Source organism: Myotis nattereri, assembly GCF_964212035.1.
Source record: "Myotis nattereri genome assembly, chromosome: 1".
In the NCBI taxonomy this organism is placed as follows: domain Eukaryota; kingdom Metazoa; phylum Chordata; class Mammalia; order Chiroptera; family Vespertilionidae; genus Myotis; species Myotis nattereri.
Genome location: NC_138075.1, coordinates 22,082,576 through 22,100,051, shown reverse-complemented (window position 1 = coordinate 22,100,051; position 17,476 = coordinate 22,082,576). Strand labels below are relative to the sequence as shown.

Genomic DNA, 17,476 nt, shown 5'->3' with positions numbered 1-17,476 from the left:
GAGGCAACCAATTGATGTGTCTCTCTTACATCAATTTTTTTTCTCTCTCCCTCTCTCTCTCCCCCTCCCTCCCTTCCACTCTCTCTAAAGAATCAATAGAAAAATGTCATTGGATGAGGACTAACAAAACAAACAACAAAAATTATCCATCTTATTCCCAAATGAGATCCTTGGGACAGGAATTAATCTAATTCTTGGTATCAGCCACAACTCCTAGCAAAAGATCTTACTACATACAGTCATCGCTCAATAAATGCATGCAAAGGCAGCTAGGAAGCACCCTGTGGGTGCTGGGCTCTGGGCTGGAGGCTAGAGGATACCGAGGCATGAGATGTGGTTCCCTTTGTAAGGACAGAGGCTATGGCTCCTCTTCAACGCTCTATTCCTGAGTAAGGAGCCAGTCCGGCCTCTCCAGGAATCAAAATGGACAGGAGCAGACATGACCCAGGTGGGCTCGGGCCTGCATCCTTCCTACTAGGCTTGCTCTCTTTTTGGTTTTCTTTCTTTCTTCCTTCCTCCCTTCCCCTTCCCCTTCCCCTTCCCCTTCCCCTTCCCCTTCCCCTTCCCCTTCCCCTTCCCCTTCCCCTTCCCCTTCCCCTTCCCCTTCCCCTTCCCCTTCCCCTTCCCCTTCCCCTTCCCCTTCCCCTTCCCCTTCCCCTTCCCCTTCCCCTTCCCCTTCCCCTTCCCCTTCCCCTTCCCCTTCCCCTTCCCCTTCCCCTTCCCCTTCCCCTTCCCCTTCCCTTTCCTCACATCCATTGGTTTGCCTCCTGCATGAGCCCCAACCAGGGCCTGGGCTGGGGAGGAGCCTGCAACCAAGGTACATGCCCTTAACTGGAATTGAACCCAGAACCCTTCGGTCTATAGGCCAAAGCTCTAGCCACTGAACCAAAGTTAGGCCTTCAGACTTGATTGGGCAGAGGCCACGGAGGAAAAGTCCCCAAGGGCATGAGATGCTGTGACCGGTCTCAGCACAGAAGCTGGTGCTCACGCGGCACCGAGCGACCCGCTTAGCCAGAGAAAGGCTCGTTTCAGCACAAACTCATTCCCAGCACCCCCCCCCCCCCCCTCCAATTACCAGGGCGTTGAACACACAGGGTGAGCCCTGGGGAACTCATGCCTGATTGGGATTTGCTCAGAGTAACAGCCGCTCTTTTGTGTGAGTCAGGCCGAAGTCTCCCTCCCCCAGATGCTGATTTTCCAAGTGCTGGGCTGCCCAGGGGACAAGCCCGAGCCTTCAGAGTGTCCACTTCTTATTCCCTGTGAGCAAGAGGTTAGAACCAGAGCCCTGGCCTTTCACAGCCCGTGGGCACCACTTGACGAATTGCAGCCTCCAGGTGTGATTAGCTGGTTCTCCCGGTTCAGGCAGCCTCCAGGCTGCCCCAGCCGGAACTTTCTCCTGCCAGCCCCCGGGGAGTCCCCACGGCCCTGCCTGCTGACACGTGGTGGCCTCTGCAGGGGACCCCAGAGGCGTCCCCACAGAGGGCCCCTCAGCGGGTCTGCTCCCAGGTAGCCACCGTCTGGCCGCACTGAGAGCAGAATGCCGGCGGCCGATGAAATATGGGCTGCCGAGTGACAGCAGCTGTGTCTGGAGTGGCCTCAGAGCCTATAATTACATCTCCCTTTATTACCTCTGCTAATGGCCCTCCAGGTCGACAGAAACGATAATAAATTAACAGATTATGAACTCCACTTGCCACAAATTATGTGCTCTCTCTCTCTTTTTTTTTAAATTCTAGGAGCTCCTGCTGTCAAGTCACTGGGGGATGGGGGATGGGGGAGAGCCTGACGTTGTTATTAGATCAGTTGGTGCAGATAAAGCAACTTTCTGTGGGCAGCAGAGCTCAAGGTGGGAGACCCCAGGAGGGCGGGCCCAGGGGCAGCCGGCTGGGGCAGAACCCGAAGGGGCCAGTGCCCTCTGGGTCAGCCAGGCACAGGGACGGCTGCACTCCTGGGTCACGGCCACGCCCAGCCTCTCCAGCGGCCCCCTGAGCCCCAGAATTGCTAATTACTTGATGGAGGAGCAGAGGAGCCCAGGCAGAAAAGCAGAAGTGGAGGTGCTTTGCTGAAGGGCAGGGAGGAATGGCTCAGACCCCTTTGTTTGAGTTTAAGTAAAAGAAGGAATATGTGCTTCTGGTAAAGTTCTGGATGTGACAGAGGGGTGGAGTTCCAAATGCATCCCTCTGGGAGTTTCCTGTACCCGAACACCCACCCACTGCGCACTCACAAATGTTCTCCTCCCCTCCATGGATCATACTATAACTTGCTGTACCTGCTTCTTCCATTTAATTATATACAGTAGTATAGCACCTGCCATGTGCTAAGAGTGTTCTAAATGTTCCGCACCTTAGCTCATTTAATTCAAACAATCCCCTGAAGCCAGGACTGTTGTTATTCCTGCTTTACTAATGAAGAAACTGCGGCACAGAGAGCTAGCCAGCCAGTGGTCAGCAAAGCCGGGATTTTAATACAGGGCCCGGCCCTGGTCTCTGCCCTTCACCCTTACTCCCTCCCTTATGCTCCTGAGTATCTTCCACATCCACACACATTCCACCTCATTCTTCTAGTGCACCATTTTTTTAAAAAAAACTAATAAGGGCACTTGTATAATAATTGTATGTATTACATGGGTCACATCTGGGTTGTTTCCTGCTTTGGGCCATTTCAGACAGAGCCAGCAAACACCTCTGCACATGTAGCTGGGTATATCCCAGCATGCTTTTCTCTCTGGGAGGAATTCCCAGCTGTGGAATCGCTGGGTTGGAGGGCGCATACCTTTCATTCTGCACTTGATTTAATTTTATCCTTGGACACCTTAAACATGGACAGGTTCAAAAGCCCCAAATAGGCAAAAATGTATTCACAGAACTCCCGTCTCCATCCCTATCCCCTCCTCCTTCCTCTTCGAGGTAACAGTTTTTATTTCTCATTTTCCCCTCCTAGTGTTTCTTTTCTCAAACATTAGAAAAGGTCAAATATTTCCCCCTTCCTTGCACAAAAGCCTGTGTGCGTGCCTGGCACTTGGCATATGGATTTTCAAAGCTATTCCCAGCTCCTTTTGAAGATGCTCATGGAGGAAGGGAGAAGTCAGGGGCCGAGTCCACTCAGATCAGACAAGCAGGGCGGTCTGGGCACGGGCCTCGGGGCATATCCTCCGATGGTGGCACACAACTCTCCCGGGAGCTGTCTCCCTCCCTCCCCGGCCTCGGCCTCTCTCCCCACAGGGCAGGCCTGTCTGACTCAAAGGCAGCTACAGCCACACTCACTCTGAAGGGCGGGGAGGGGCTGACCCAGTCCTTTGGGCACAATTTCTTATCATCTGGGAGTCAAGGCCCAGCGGCATTTGTCCGTTCTCTCCTCCGACTTGAAAATTTGTTGGACACCTTCTTGGCATCAGGATGGGAGCTTGGCAGTGGGGGTGGGAAGATGACAGGAAGCTCAGGGCACGGGGCACACAGACACCGAGGTGTGTGCTGTCAGAGCTCCTGGTCACCTTCGGGGCTCAGCCCCAAAGTCTCCTCTTCCGGGAAGCCTCCCAGGCTCTCACTTGGGCCACATTCCCATTGTGTGTTCTCATAGCCCCCCATCTCCTCATAGCTCTTCTTATATGGTGACATGCGGTACTTGGCGTGTCCTTCCCTCTTCACTGCGAGCTCTTAAAGGCTGAGCCAGTACCAGTTCTGGTTTGAGCTGGCCATCCTGTCCCCAGGGCCTGGCACTTAGTAGGTGTTCAATAAATGCCCGTTGGATGAATGAAGGGGCAGAAGCATGCTATTCATGTTCTTCTAGTGATCGCACCTGCGTGATTAGCCTCACAGGGGGCTTTTCTCCTTCTTTTCCTCACCCTCCCTCTCTGCCACCTTCCAATTCAACTGTCTATTAATTTCTCCCCATCCACCTCCTACCTCTTTCCTCCCATTCTGTCTGCTTTCAGATGCCCCTACCCCAGCGCCATCCCCGCTTCCCTACATACACACACCCTCATGGGCTGGCTGATTGGTATCTGTTAATTAATGTCGCCCAAGGCCTCTCTTGCTCAGAAGCCTGATAAGGGAAATTGGATGTCCATTTCCATCTATCTTTTATTACCTCCCGGCTCTCCCCGCCACCACGGGGAGCCACACACCGGCTCCCACCCCGGGATCTGGACAACACACACACCCCTGACCCTCTGTGCTGCAGCCCGTCCCCTGAGAAGGCGCGTCAATCCAGGCTCGCCCGAGCCATCAGGGTAATTGATCCCGCTCTTTTGTCGGTCACGCCGGATGCCAGCAGCCAGGTGCTCATCCAGGGCCTGGGCTGCGCAGATCGGGCCTGGGAACTGGGATGATAGACTAAGAGGGTGCTCACGGGGATAGGGCAGCCTGCCAGGTAAGGGGGCTCCAGACCCAAGGGTGCCCCCTATAAAGGAACACATGCACAGGTTGGAAAAGAGGGAGGACAGTGTTTTTTTAGAGACAGAAGGCAGCAGAGGAGGGTGGGACAGACACCATGGAAGCCTAGAGTGAGGGATCAATCCAGACGCTTGGGGCCACCCCAGGTCTCCAGTCCAGTGGGAGAAGAGAGTCATGCCAATAGCATGCTAACAACATGCCAATAGCATAGCAACAACTACAGCCATCACTACCGCCAGCTCAGGTTTGCTGAGCACCCACTGTGTGCGGGGCGATGCTCAGTGCTCCCACTCACCATCCTCGTCCTCACAGCCCGCGCATCCGGGCTGGGCCAGGTTCTAGGTCTGCAAATGAAGTGATGAGTCCTACACAAGCACATTACCCCGGGAGCCCCTGACTTTCCGTAGCCACGACACCTGGTGCAAGTGGCTTTGTGGATACTGTTCCTCTTTTCAGCACATCTGGCATGCTCCGTGTTGTGACCAGTCACTGAAGTTACCACCGTGTTTAGTGACCAGCTGTTTGAAAATCAGTTTCCTCTCTTCCTCCCTCCCTCCCTCCTTTCTTCCTACCTCTCTGGCTTGTGTATCAAGATGGTCATTGACCTTGCATAGTTAAGCACATGTAATGTAATTCCAGTACATTATTCTCATTTTGCTGATGAAGAATTTCATCTCATTATTAATAGTAATAGTAAGAGCTCCGCAACTGTGCTGTGTGTTCTGTAACCATTGGCTCACTTAGACCTCACAGCGACGCTCTTAAGCGGGCACTACTGTTACACCCATTTCACAGACGAGGAGACTGAGGCGTGGAGAAGCTGCACAGCTTTCCCAAGGTCAGCCTACAGCTAGTAAATGGGGAGTCGGAATGCAAGCCCAGGCAATCTTGAGAACACATTGGACAAGACAGTGGCACAGTTCTGGAGCCATCCCTATGCCCAGGCTCACAGGATACAGGACTGCTGCGTCATCGTTAAATGCAGAGTCATGGCCTGGGCAGCGGGGTTCTGACCCCTGGGAAGACAGGCTGCCCTGTGACAAAGTGCCCCCTGACCCTGGGGGCCCCTGAGCATTTTGTAGCCCCAGGCTGGAGGTCACCGAGGTCACTGGCCAGGAGCAGCTGGGTCCTGCGCAGCTGGGACTCTGCACTGAGGGGCAGGCACCACTTCAGCACATTGAAGCCTTCCCGGGCTTGAGCAGACTGGGGAGCCTGGAAACTGCTCAGACTGGAGGAGATCCTGTCCTGCCACCTCCTAATTCTATGAATCCAGTAACTCCTTAAATTACAAATGCATTTCATTAATCAAAAAACCTCTCCAGACATTTGAAAAATATCATAGAACTAGCAACAGTGATGATAATAACAAGTGTCAGCGTTGACTGAGCTCCTTAGGTAAAGTCCTTTCCATGAAATCCATGTCTGACTCATTCACCAACAAAAGGACGATGAGTCCCAAAGGTATGGGGAAGGGCAGGATCCCGAGGTACCTGGACCCCTGCCTCATCCGGCCCTCCAGCCAGCCTCAGGGAGGCCCTGGCCCGCCCGCTTAACCGTGGCTGCCCTCCTTGCGCCCTCTCCCCGCAGGCTTCTCGAACCTCTCCCTGGGGGACCAGATGAGCCTGCTGCAGAGTGCCTGGATGGAGATCCTCATCTTGGGCATCGTGTACCGCTCGCTGCCCTACGACGACAAGCTGGCGTACGCCGAGGACTACGTCATGGACGAGGAGCACTCCCGCCTGGCGGGGCTGCTGGAGCTCTACCGGGCCATCCTGCAGCTCGTGCGCAGGTACAAGAAGCTCAAGGTGGAGAAGGAGGAGTTTGTCACGCTCAAGGCCCTGGCCCTGGCCAACTCAGGTAACCGGGAGTGTGGGACGTCTTCTCGGGCCTGGGGAGCACCCCTCTGAGGCCCGTGAGGGGGATGAGGTGAAGATACTGGAGGATTTTGTCCCCAAAGATTGTACCAGTGCAAGGGGAGGTCTGGGGTTAAAAGGGTGGCGACGAAGGCCAGCATTGGCCGAGTGCTTCCTGAGCCCTGATTTGCAGGCCACTATGCTGGGCCCGTGACCTCCAGGCCAGCACACTGGTCAAGGTCACAGATTTCAGAGCTGATTTCAGAGCCAGGTGACCCAGAGTCAAATCTTGCTTCTTTCACTTGGGCTGGCTGTTTTACGCTGTGCCTCTACCTGTTCATCAGTAAAATGGGAACAGTAGGCAGTCCCTACCCCACAAGACTGTGGAAATGATTTATTTGTATGTAATTAAAATTATATTGACAACATACGTGGCCCATAATAAGGTCTCAACCTGTTAAATAAATTAGCTGTGAACTTATTTCACGCTTACAAACAACCCAAGGAGCAAAGTTCTTATTTTAACCCCATTTTATGGATGTGGAAACTGAGGCCCAGGAAGGTGAAGCCAATTGCCCAGGGTCACACAGAGCTAGGAGTCCAACCAAGGTCCTATGATTCCAAAACCAACCTGAGCTCATGCCCATTCTTTGAATCTCTCAATCAAATTGCTCGGGTCCAAGAGAGAAAAAAACTTCCCAACGGAGTTGTTCAGTCTGGTGTTCAAAGGAGGCCTCGTTCCATTTCTTCACTCCCACCAGCTCCTGGGGAAAAGGGCTGACACGGGAATGAGCTTAAACGTATTCTAGTCTGTGTCTGCACTTGGCGTCCACCTGTGCAGGGCACCATGCCGGACGCAGAAGGAAGGGAAAGGCACTGTCAGCATGCGCACATGTCATTCTGCGGCAGGATGGCGCAGTTAACGAGTTAACTGCTCAAGTCTGGGTCGGATGGACCCAAGTTCAAATTCTAGCTCTGCTCCTTTTTTTTTTTTAATGACTTATTTTTTTAAATATATTTTTATTGATTTCAGAAAGGGAGAGGGAGATAGAAACATCAGTGATGAGATAGAATCGATTGGCTGCCTCCTGCATGCCCCCTACTGGGGATCTAGCCCGAAATCCAGGCATGTGCCCTTGACCAGAATCGAACCCGGGACCCTTCAGTCCGCAGGCTGACGCCCTATTCATTGAGCCAAACCAGCCAGGGCTCTAGCTCTGCTCCTTGGTAGCAGGGTGACCTTGGGCAAGTTGGCAATCTTCCTAGCTCTGTCCTTGTGTGTCCGGGGGTATCCCAGTGCCTCCTCCAAGCACTTGTGTATGAAATGATTGACGGAAGATAAAGCACTTAGCCTAGTGCCTGGCCTGGAGGAAATGTTCAATAAATATTAATTATTACCATTATTATTAATATTAGAGGGCACAGAGCGTTACTAGCATGCGGAAGAGGGAGAGCTGGCTCAGACGGAGACAGTGCAAACAGGGCAACCAGCTGGTTTGCTTGATATTGTGGTGCTTCTCCTGAGAGTCCCACATCCCAGGAAACCTCAGTCCCTGGCTAACCCGGTCAGTGGGTCCCCCTCACAAATGGCTCCATAGAGAACACAGAAGGCACTGCTGATGCCCCATCTGACCCCCTTTCCTGGGTCCCTGCGCGCAGACCCAGCTGCTGAGTTTTGCTGCTGATAGCTCACAGTCCCCCCTTCGCCAAAGACTCACCCTCACCTGCCTTGCCAGGAGGGGTACCTGCCCCACCCATCCCTTGGCACCTTCAGCCAACGGTGGGCCCACATGGGGGAACCAAAGGCTGAACTCCTGGCAGGGTGGGGTCAGGCTAAGCCGAGGCCGAGTCCTTACTTTGCAGGCCCCTGCCCTGTCCCCTCCCCCTCCCCCTCCTTTCCTTTCTCCTGAAAGTATGCCCACTATGAACCCCATGCGTCTGAACCCCTGCCTCAGCCCCTGCTTCTAGGGAACCTGACCTAATCCAAAGAGGGAAGCATTTTTTTTTTTCTTAGTTCAAATCCCTTTTATTAGTAAACCCATACAAAATAATAATTTAAAATTTGCAAGCTTCTGTAGAGACCATTTATGCCTTAAGATTCCCCTGTTGCATTGCGTGTTTTGTTGGAGAATGCCGGTGCTGTTGGGGTTTTTAGTAGCTTTAGATTGACAGGATGAGCAGGTGATACCCCTGTACAGTCCCCCCTATTAGGAACATCTTGCATGGGTGTGCTCACTTGTTACAATGAATGAGCCAATATTGATACGTTATTATTAACTAAAGTCCATAGTTGCCATCAGGGACTTTGCTCTGCCTTGTACAGGTCTAGAGGTTTTGACAAATGTGCAAGGACAGATCTCCTTCTTCCCATGTCCTACAGAGTAGCGGTACCTCCCTCACCATCCCCTGTGCTCGCCCGCTCAGCACAGCATCTTATTTTTTTTTAATATATTTTATTGATTTTTTTTTTTTTTTACAGCGAGGAAGGGAGAGGGATAGAGAGTCAGAAACATCGATGAGAGAGAAACATAGATCAGCTGCCTCCTGCACACCTCCTACTGGGGATGTGCCTGCAACCAAGGTACATGCCCTTCACCGGAATCGAACCTGGGACCTTTCAGTCTGCAGGCCAACGCTCCCTCCACTGAGCCAAACCGGTTAGGGCCAGCACAGCATCTTAAGCAGTGCTGCGGAGGGGCTGCGAGTGGATGGGCACAGGAAGGGAGGGGACACAGTGAAATCAGAGGGCGCAGGGCCACCACAGTGAGACAGCCGGGCTGGCAGGCCTTGGAGGGCGATTTGGAGTCTCCTGACCACTTCACAGCAGACCTGAGCTCAAACTTATCCCAGCTGGGAGGAGAGAGTGAAGGGGGGAGGTCACTCAACTGTCACCTTCATGCCCCCCTTAACACCACGCTGCAAGGACTGTCAGGAGGCTCTTTAGCCCGGCCAGTGGCTCTTGCCTTGATCTCTCAACACACACAGACATGCACCCACGCTTACAGATATTCACGCACGCACACACACACAAATATATACATACGCTCACACGGATATGCACACACCACCTGAGGTTTGGTGACATGAGCCCATCGGGAGCTTCCGCTAGCACCCAGCTTAGCCTACATACACTCTGGGTCATGTGAGACGAAGTTCCAGGAGCCTGGACTTCTTGCCCCAGTGGCATCTACCGGGCTACCCTGCCGCTTCTGTGCAGGGACAGGAAGCCTGAGGCGGAAGAGAAGGAGTTGGTGATGCTCAGGGCCCTGGCTGCACAGTGGAGCAATCAGCTGCACGCAGAAATGGGGAAAGAACAGGGATTTTGGGGGGTTAGGCTAGAAAAGCAGTTTGGGGTCATAGAGGCCCCCAGCTGTGAAGGGATTGGGAGCCATGAAAGTTAGAGGGGAAGAGGAAGTGGCCTGTCCCCAGCCGCAAGGTATGCAAGTCACCCAGGCTGCACAGTGTGTTAGCTGGAGGAAGGACAGGGGCGGGAAGTCATCCTGGTGGCAGCCCCAAGGGCCACTGTGGGAGCCACTGCTCAGGTGGAATGGATGGGACAAGGCCCCTCAGTGGGTCAGAGGGCAGACACTAGGCAGGAGGGCGAAGCACATCAAAGACAGGCTGAGCCCCAAACCATGGTCCCTTGGGAGCCTGCTGGCCGATGTTCACCCCATGTCCCAGCCTTTCAAGCCTCCCTGACAGCAGGAAAAAAATCATCGCCATTGATTTTGTAATTAACAGTTTATCAATGCCATCGATACAGACGTGCTGATGGATTGCAAAGAAATTAATCCTGCAATGTTATTTTATTTCATTTTTGGTCGAAGGCAGCTGCCAATTTTGGCCTCCTTGGGGAGGTGAGGGAGGGGCGGGGAAGCTGGCAGAGGCAGGGAGTCTGGATGGCCAGGTCCCAGCCGACAGGGCCTAGCGCATCTGAAGTGCACACTCTGTAAATAGCTGGGCAAGTAGGAAGGGAGCCCTGCTGCCTCTGCAACTGGCAAAGGAGCCCTCACCGCCTTGGTATCAAGGAGCAGAAAGTGTGGAGGGGCCTTGGGTCTGGGACCAGTAACATCCAGCTCTGCTAGGGCACTCATCCCGTTTGGGTCCTCACCATCCTATCTAATAAAAGGCTAACATGCAAATTGACCGAACAGCCGAAAAACTGGAATGACAGGTCGCTATGATGCACACTGACCACCAGGGGGCAGACGCTCAACGCAGGAGCTGCCCTTTGGTGGTTAGTGCGCTCCCACAGGGGGAGCGCTGCTCAGCCAGAAGCCAGGCTCATGGCCTGCAAGCTGGAAGGAACCTCTCCCACCTCCACGGCAGCACTAAGGATGTCCGTCAGTTGGATATCCCCCGAGGGCTCCCGGACTGCAAGAGGGTGCAGGCCTGGCTGAGGAACCCCTCGAGTGCACGAATCTTGTGCACCAGGCCTCTAATAGTGAGAATAGTATCATGTACTAGGTCAGTGATGGCGAACCTATGACACCCGTGTCAGAGGTGACACGCGAACTCATTTTTTTTGGTTGATTTTTCTTTGTTAAATGGCATTTAAATATATAAAATAAATATCAAAAATATAAGTCTTTGTTTTACTATGGTTGCAAATATCAAAACATTTCTATATGTGGCACGGCACCAGAGTTAAGTTAGGGTTTTCAAAATGCTGACACGCCGAGCTCAAAAGGTTCGCCATCACTGTTCTAGGTGCTCACTAAGTGCCTGGTCACGTGCTATTTCCTTTAACCCTCAGCACCACTCTGTGAGGTATGCACTCTTATGCGCTCCATTTTACAGACCAGGAAACGGTCTCAGAGCGCCGAAGTAACTTGGCCAAAGCCACGCAGCATCTAAGACTCCAGAGTCTCGTCTAGCTCATCCTACTGCCATCCTCCCAAGAGAAAGAGGCTGGGCCCTTGAAGGCACAGGCTGAGTGTGGACCAGGGGTGGTCATTGGTGTCCGCTGGCTGGTGCAGCTGCCCTTGGTATTCTGGTATCTATACCAACCCAACATGCAAGGGAATTGCCCCGCTCCTTTGAGTAGTTCAGGAAACTTGCCCAGTCTTCCTGGATACCCCTCAGAGCTTCAAGCTCACTGATCCACATGCTCCCTTCCCCTCCCACCTTTGGCAGGCCCTGGGCTGCAGTTCAGGGTGGCAGCTCGGGGTCTTTAAGGAACCTCAGAAGAAGGCTGTTGTTTTCCCTGGGGCCAGGGAATGGGTTTTAGGAGATTTCCTTTGCTTCAGCTCAGACCTGACTGTAACCCAACTATCAGCAGGCACCTCCTGTGCTGAGATTTAGGTAAATTTTGTTTGAACCCCCAATTCGTGTCCTGAGACCAAAACATTCCCCAGGGTTTTAGATTGCAAGGGCGCCTTCCAGCAGCTACCTTCATCACCGTGCCTCATGTGTCCAGCCATGATTCTCAGTACCCACCATGTTCGCTGCCACAGGGCACCCCGACAGCTTAGCCTCTTCTTCTATGTCTGTATTCTGTAATCAGCATTTTGTAAGGTTAGCGATTGCACTGAGGGCTTGAGCTAGTGTTTGGCATCAGCATCAGCAGAAGTGATGGTGATGGTGGTGATGGTGATGGTGGTGATGGTGTGATGGTAGTGGTGGTGATGATGGCAGTGGTTATGATGATGGTGGTAATGATAATGATGGTGATAGTGGTGATGATGGTGATGATGATGATGGTGGTGGTGGTTGTGATGATAGCGATGATAGTGGTGGTAGTGATGGTGGTGGTGGTGATGATGATGGTGGTTGTGATGATGGTGGGTGTGATGATGGTGTGATGGTAGCGATGATGATGGTGATGGTGGTTGTGAGATGGTGGCTGTGATGATGGTGTGATGGTAGCGATGATGATGGTGGTGGTGTTGGTGGTGGTGGTGATGGTGATACCACTAGCTGGGCGCTTACTTTGTACTGTTTAAGCCCTTGACTTGTATTAACATATTTAACCTCTTGAGGTAGGTATGGCTATTATCTCATTTCACAAATGAAGAAAATGGGGCACCGAGAAGTTAAATAACTTGCCTAAAGTCACACAGGTAGCAAGTGAGGGACACAGGGTGCCACCGCCACCAGTCTGGCTCCAGAGTCCCCCCAGCTCCTCAGGGCAGTTATAGGTCTGTTCAGGTTCAAGCCCTTCAGGGTCTCCGCTTCTGTCTCTTGAAATGTCCTCCATAGACAGGATCTCTCGCTGGGCCCACCCTCGCTCTGCCATTGGCCTCTGTGGCCTCCGACTGGCAGCCCAGCCTCTCTGAGCCTTCGTTTTCCTCTCCCGAAAATGAGGACTTGGGTGGCTCCAAAGCAGAGCCCAGGGTCCTGCGGTGCCCCCCTCCCCCCCCCGCCCACAGCGGCGCTCTCCACCCAGGGCCCCTGACGCTCTCCCTTGTGCCCACAGATTCCATGTACATCGAGGACCTGGAGGCGGTCCAGAAGCTGCAGGACCTGCTGCACGAGGCCCTGCAGGACTACGAGCTGAGCCAGCGCCACGCGGAGCCGCGGAGGACGGGCCAGCTGCTGCTGACGCTGCCCCTGCTGCGGCAGACGGCCGCCAAGGCCGTGCAGCACTTCTACAGCGTCAAACTGCAGGGCAAGGTGCCCATGCACAAACTCTTCCTGGAGATGCTGGAGGCCAAGGTCTGACGGCCCGGCACTCGGACGGACTCCTGCCTGTGGACAGACAAACGGCCGGCCGGATGCAGAGACCTCCTCAGCCACCAGCCTCGACCTGCAAGCCCGTGTCATGGCCATGAGCAGTCCCAGAAGAAGGGGCTACGTGCCTCCCGGCTGCGTGCAGAGGCCTGGGTGTTGGGGGGTGGGGAACGGGGATGGGAGGGCAGGGCGTGGGGCTCATCTGTAACTGGCTTTTTCTTTGGTATGTTTTTCCTTCTCCATGGGCAGTGCTGAGACTGGAGACCACCGAGGAGGGGCCCTCTCCCCACCAAACCACCCAGAGGCAGCTCAGACATTTCCACCCTCCCCCACCCCTGGCCTGGTGGGCAGCGCTGGCACCCAGGACTCTGGCACACTCACGTGGGTACCACCTGGAGCTGTTCCTTTCTCAGAGGGCAGGTGCTTGTCCCAGAGGTCCCTCAAGGGGCCACAGGCCTTCCACAGGCCAGCAGGCCCCTCCCTCCACATGTCCCCTCAGCTCCGCACACACCTAGCTCCCAGCAGGGACTCACCATCAGGAGAGCAGCTGCTAAACTCATGCATTTTCCTGGGCCCTCGGTGCCCTGTCTCCCTGAACCTGCCTATCTCTTCTCCCCCAGGAACCCCCTGCTGCTCCCCGCTCCCCCTCAGAGCTCACTGAGACCCTGCTTCAGCAGCCAAGGTGGGGCCCACGGCTGGAACAGTGTTAGCTCACAGAAGAGCTCCCAGGCCCCCCTTTCTGCTTGCCTTTACCCTGCCTCTGTCAACTTTCAGGGCAGTCCAGAGCAGGTGGTCTGTGGGACATGGGGGATGTGCAGGGCCCTGGCCCCGTCCCAGGACACCCTGGGCACCCCGAGTCTAGGCTGGCAGTCCTGGTAGGATCTGGGCAGGATGGAGAGAGGCTGAGCACAGAAAAGCCCGAAGCAGAGATAAGCAGGAGGGGAAACCTGAAGACGGGGAGCTCAGCAGAGGTCACCAGCCTCTGATCGTCCTGGTTCTGGGTTAGTGGCTCCCAGGACACCCCTCCCTGCATTCCAAAGGGCTGGGATGGGTGCCATGGGGTGGGGGTGGCTCCAGCCGCCCTCTGACTAAGCAGGTGTGGTCACTGGGAGGGCCCAGCTCTCCCGCGGAACCACCCAGCCCCACGCTGCTGTGAGGGGTGACCAAGCACCCCAGCTTGCCCGGATGTCCCTGGTTTTAGCACTGAAAGTCCGTGTCCCGGGACATCCCTCCGTCCGGGCAAATGGGGACAGCCGGTCCCCCGAGTGGCCGCGAAAGTCCGTTGTAGCCCAGGGGGGCGGACGGCTCTGACCGCCCCGTCTGGTGTGACAGGTAGCTGAGGGCAGCTTAGGGGCCCCGAGGATGGAAGATGCCCGCCCCGGCCTTGTGACTGCCTTGTGACGCAGGCATCAGAGCCGCCCCACCTGGGACACTTTTCTGGGGGATTCCACACCCAACCTCCGGTCACCTGGAGAGGCAGGCAGACCCCACCCACCCGTCGCTAGGACTCCAGGAGGCCAGGCGCCCTCTTCCACATATTCGTGGTCTTTCTAAAGCAAACCGGCAAACCGCGGTTGCTGGTCCCCTCCATCTCCACACAGACCAGTTTCCCAGGCAGGACGGCTGGCTGCCATCCTCCCTCCTGTAGGAGAGGTGAAGGGGTCCCAGGGACTCAGACCAGGGACGTGCTCCCCTCCCCTGTGGCTGTGGGGAACCCAAGGCCACGGCCACTTGACAGTCAGCATTGGATTACACTCCGTCCCTAGCTCTGTGTGGGTCCCCACTGTCCCTGGTCTGGATGGACACACAGACACCTCAGCATCAAGGAACGGGGACCAAAGCTCACGTCTAACTTACCCGGTAGTGGCCGTGCCCTGAGGTCTGAACTGGAGAACTCTGGGTGTGAGAACATGCCCCTCACTGTGCCGAGTGCTGGAGGAGGCGGGGCAGAGGGTGCATCTCCTCACCTGGGCTCCCACCTCTATGGGGTATCACTTCCTGCTCGAGCGTGAGGACCACGCTGCCAGCCTGGCGGGGCTTGTATCCCACTGGCACCTGCAGTCCTCCTCTCCAGGGAAAAGCCTCTAAGGGCACCACCACTGGCTTGGAGTGGGCAGTGCTCTGTGCCCGGGGCAGCTCCCTCGAGGCTCCTTTCCAGCAGAGAGGGGTGGTGGCCCTGGGTGTCAGTGAGGTGCCGCTGCTGATGCTTTTAACAGTTAAACTCTTAGGGCAACGGAAGTCCGCTCAGTGGGACGGCCCTGCGTGCACCTGATGGATCCACGGGCCTTCCCAGAACATGTTTGGGGCCAGCTTCTAGGTGGGAAGCCTCGCAGCACTGAGACCTCCCTGGAAAGAGGGTGGCCCTGCCTTAGAGGGGGGTAGTGCGTTGAGGAGAGGTTAGGGACACCCAGCCCCCCATACAGGACAGAATTCAAGTTTACCCCAAACCTGCTGTTCCTGGAACCCTGTAAAGCGGAAATAGCCCTTCTCAGTTGTATTTTAATGATTCAGGTCGACATAAGAAATAAAGTGGAAAAATCCAACCATGGAGAAGGTGGTACTGGCTGGGTTTTGTTTGGTCCCTGTGTCCCCACCCTTTCTGAAGCCTCTGGCTGGTTTTATCACGCGTGACCCTGGATGGTGGCCCCAGGTTATGCATACAGGAAACCAGTTCTTTCCCAGGGGGAGGGTCTCAAAGCCAGAGTGGGGTGTGGGCTGGGAGGCCATGGCAAGGCCTCAGAGGAGCTGAATCTGCACGCAGCCCTGCGCCAGGGCCACTCTCCACTCCCCCTGTGCAGATGGGAGAGGTGGGGAGGGGGGAGTGGAGACAAACCTGTGACATGCAGAGGGGCCCATGCCCAGGGGACAGCACCAAAGAAAAGCACTATGTGGAAAGATTATTTTATTTTCTAATGCTAATGTGGCTGGAATGGCTTAAGATGTATATATTTTTTAAATGGCATCCCTCATCGCATCAGCACCTGTGGTATTTCCTCTGTATGTGTTATCCCCAAGACGCCCCTGTACATGCAACCCCCTAGGATTCTCCAGTCCTGGTCCCGTGTATCTGGAATCTAATAAATAAGGAACGGCCTATTGGAGATTTCTTCACCTTATCTTTGGGCTGCTGTTTCCTGGATGGCACAGCTCTCGGGTCTCAGGCTGATGCCAGGAGAGGCTGTGAGAGGACCAGCTCAGCCTCAATTCTCTGGGCAGTCAAGTGTGTTTGGCAGCAACCTCAGGGCTGCAAGTGGAGAAGTCTGATCCAGGTCTACTGCTTTGTAGACTTTCAGCGTTAATGGTGAGGCCACCTGATTGCACTTGCACCCTGGCCCCATGTTCAAAGCCTCTCACTCAATGCGGGCCCCTACGAGAGCCACAAGGCCATGTTCAATGCCTAGCTCAGGGGTGGGCAAACTTTTTGACTCGAGGGCCACAATGGGTTCTTAAACTGGACCGGAGGGCCGGAACAAAAGCATGGATGGAGTGTTTGTGTGAACTAATATAAATTCAAAGTAAACATCATTACATAAAAGGGTATGGTCTTTTTTTTTTTTAGTTTTATTCATTTCAAACAGGCTGGATCCGGCCCGCGGGCTGTAGTTTGCCCACGGCTGGCCTAGCCACTCAATCCAAAGAAACAGTCCAGCAAACCACAAAAGAACTAAAGTGATCAAGTCTTTACCCTGAGCATTGTCAACATCACCAGTGGGATGTTCAGTTATTAATGCACAGCCAAACTTCATCAGAAACCTCTTTCTTCACAACCTCTCTCCCTCGCAGCAGCTGCTCCTGAAAACCCCTTGGGCATCTCCACATGCCCCCAGCTCTCCCTAACTCAGCCTCCGTGGGCGGCCGGATTCAGCCCTTTGTTATCTAGGTCATTGGTTGCCAACTGGTGGTCCGTGAGGTACGAAAGGTTGGTGACTACTGATCTAGATCAGCTCAGCCTCTTCTCTTCTTTCCATCTTTCCACACAAGCTAGATTCAGAAGCTGATCCAGTAAACAAATCTTTCTCTAGTGAAGGGTGTGGGGTGGAGGTAGTGGAGCAAATCTCACCACCTCAGACATTTCATTTTGCCTCTGGCAAATTCACGTTGCCCCCAAAGAACAGCCACCACCTGGATTCCCAGACAGCTGTCCCTTACCTGGCCTGACACTTTCTTGTGCAAAGGACTGTATATAGTTTCACAGACCCAGGATGCACCCTCCCAGGCACCCACCTCTAGCCTCAAAGGCGGGCAGTTGAGTCTTATTTCAGAAAACACCCAGAAAAGCAGATCTTTTCTTCCCAGTGTGTGCTCACGCGCCTCATTCCTCGTTTTCCTGACTGACACCAGTTCCTCTCGACTCTCATTCATCACCTGGCACGGGGCTAGATTGGGGGGCCTGGTGGCGGCTCCCAGCTGAGCAGAGAAGACAGCAGTTTAGGAAGGCATCAGAAACAGGAGACTTTCAGCAGCATAGGGGAGTGTGGAAAGGGGACCAGTCTGGCCTTGGGGTGGGAAGGTTGTAGTAGGAAACCATCCTGGGGAAGCAGGTGGAGGCTGCGACCTGGA

The 17,476-nt window shown here is 54.5% G+C and overlaps 1 protein-coding gene across 3 annotated transcripts in view; it reads left to right on the top strand.

Moving 5' to 3' along the window:
• Positions 1–12,907, top strand: part of ESRRB (estrogen related receptor beta) — a gene marked incomplete at both ends in the record, with an annotated part of 164,257 nt that extends 151,350 nt beyond the window's left edge. For all 3 annotated transcript variants that reach the window (XM_081111070.1, XM_081111071.1, XM_081111069.1), the window contains 2 exons: positions 5,979–6,248; positions 12,663–12,907. In XM_081111070.1, coding sequence (XP_080967196.1) covers positions 5,979–6,248; positions 12,663–12,907 — 515 coding nt within the window. The remainder of the gene's footprint in view (positions 1–5,978; positions 6,249–12,662) is intronic.
• Between the last annotated feature and the right edge of the window lie 4,569 nt (positions 12,908–17,476).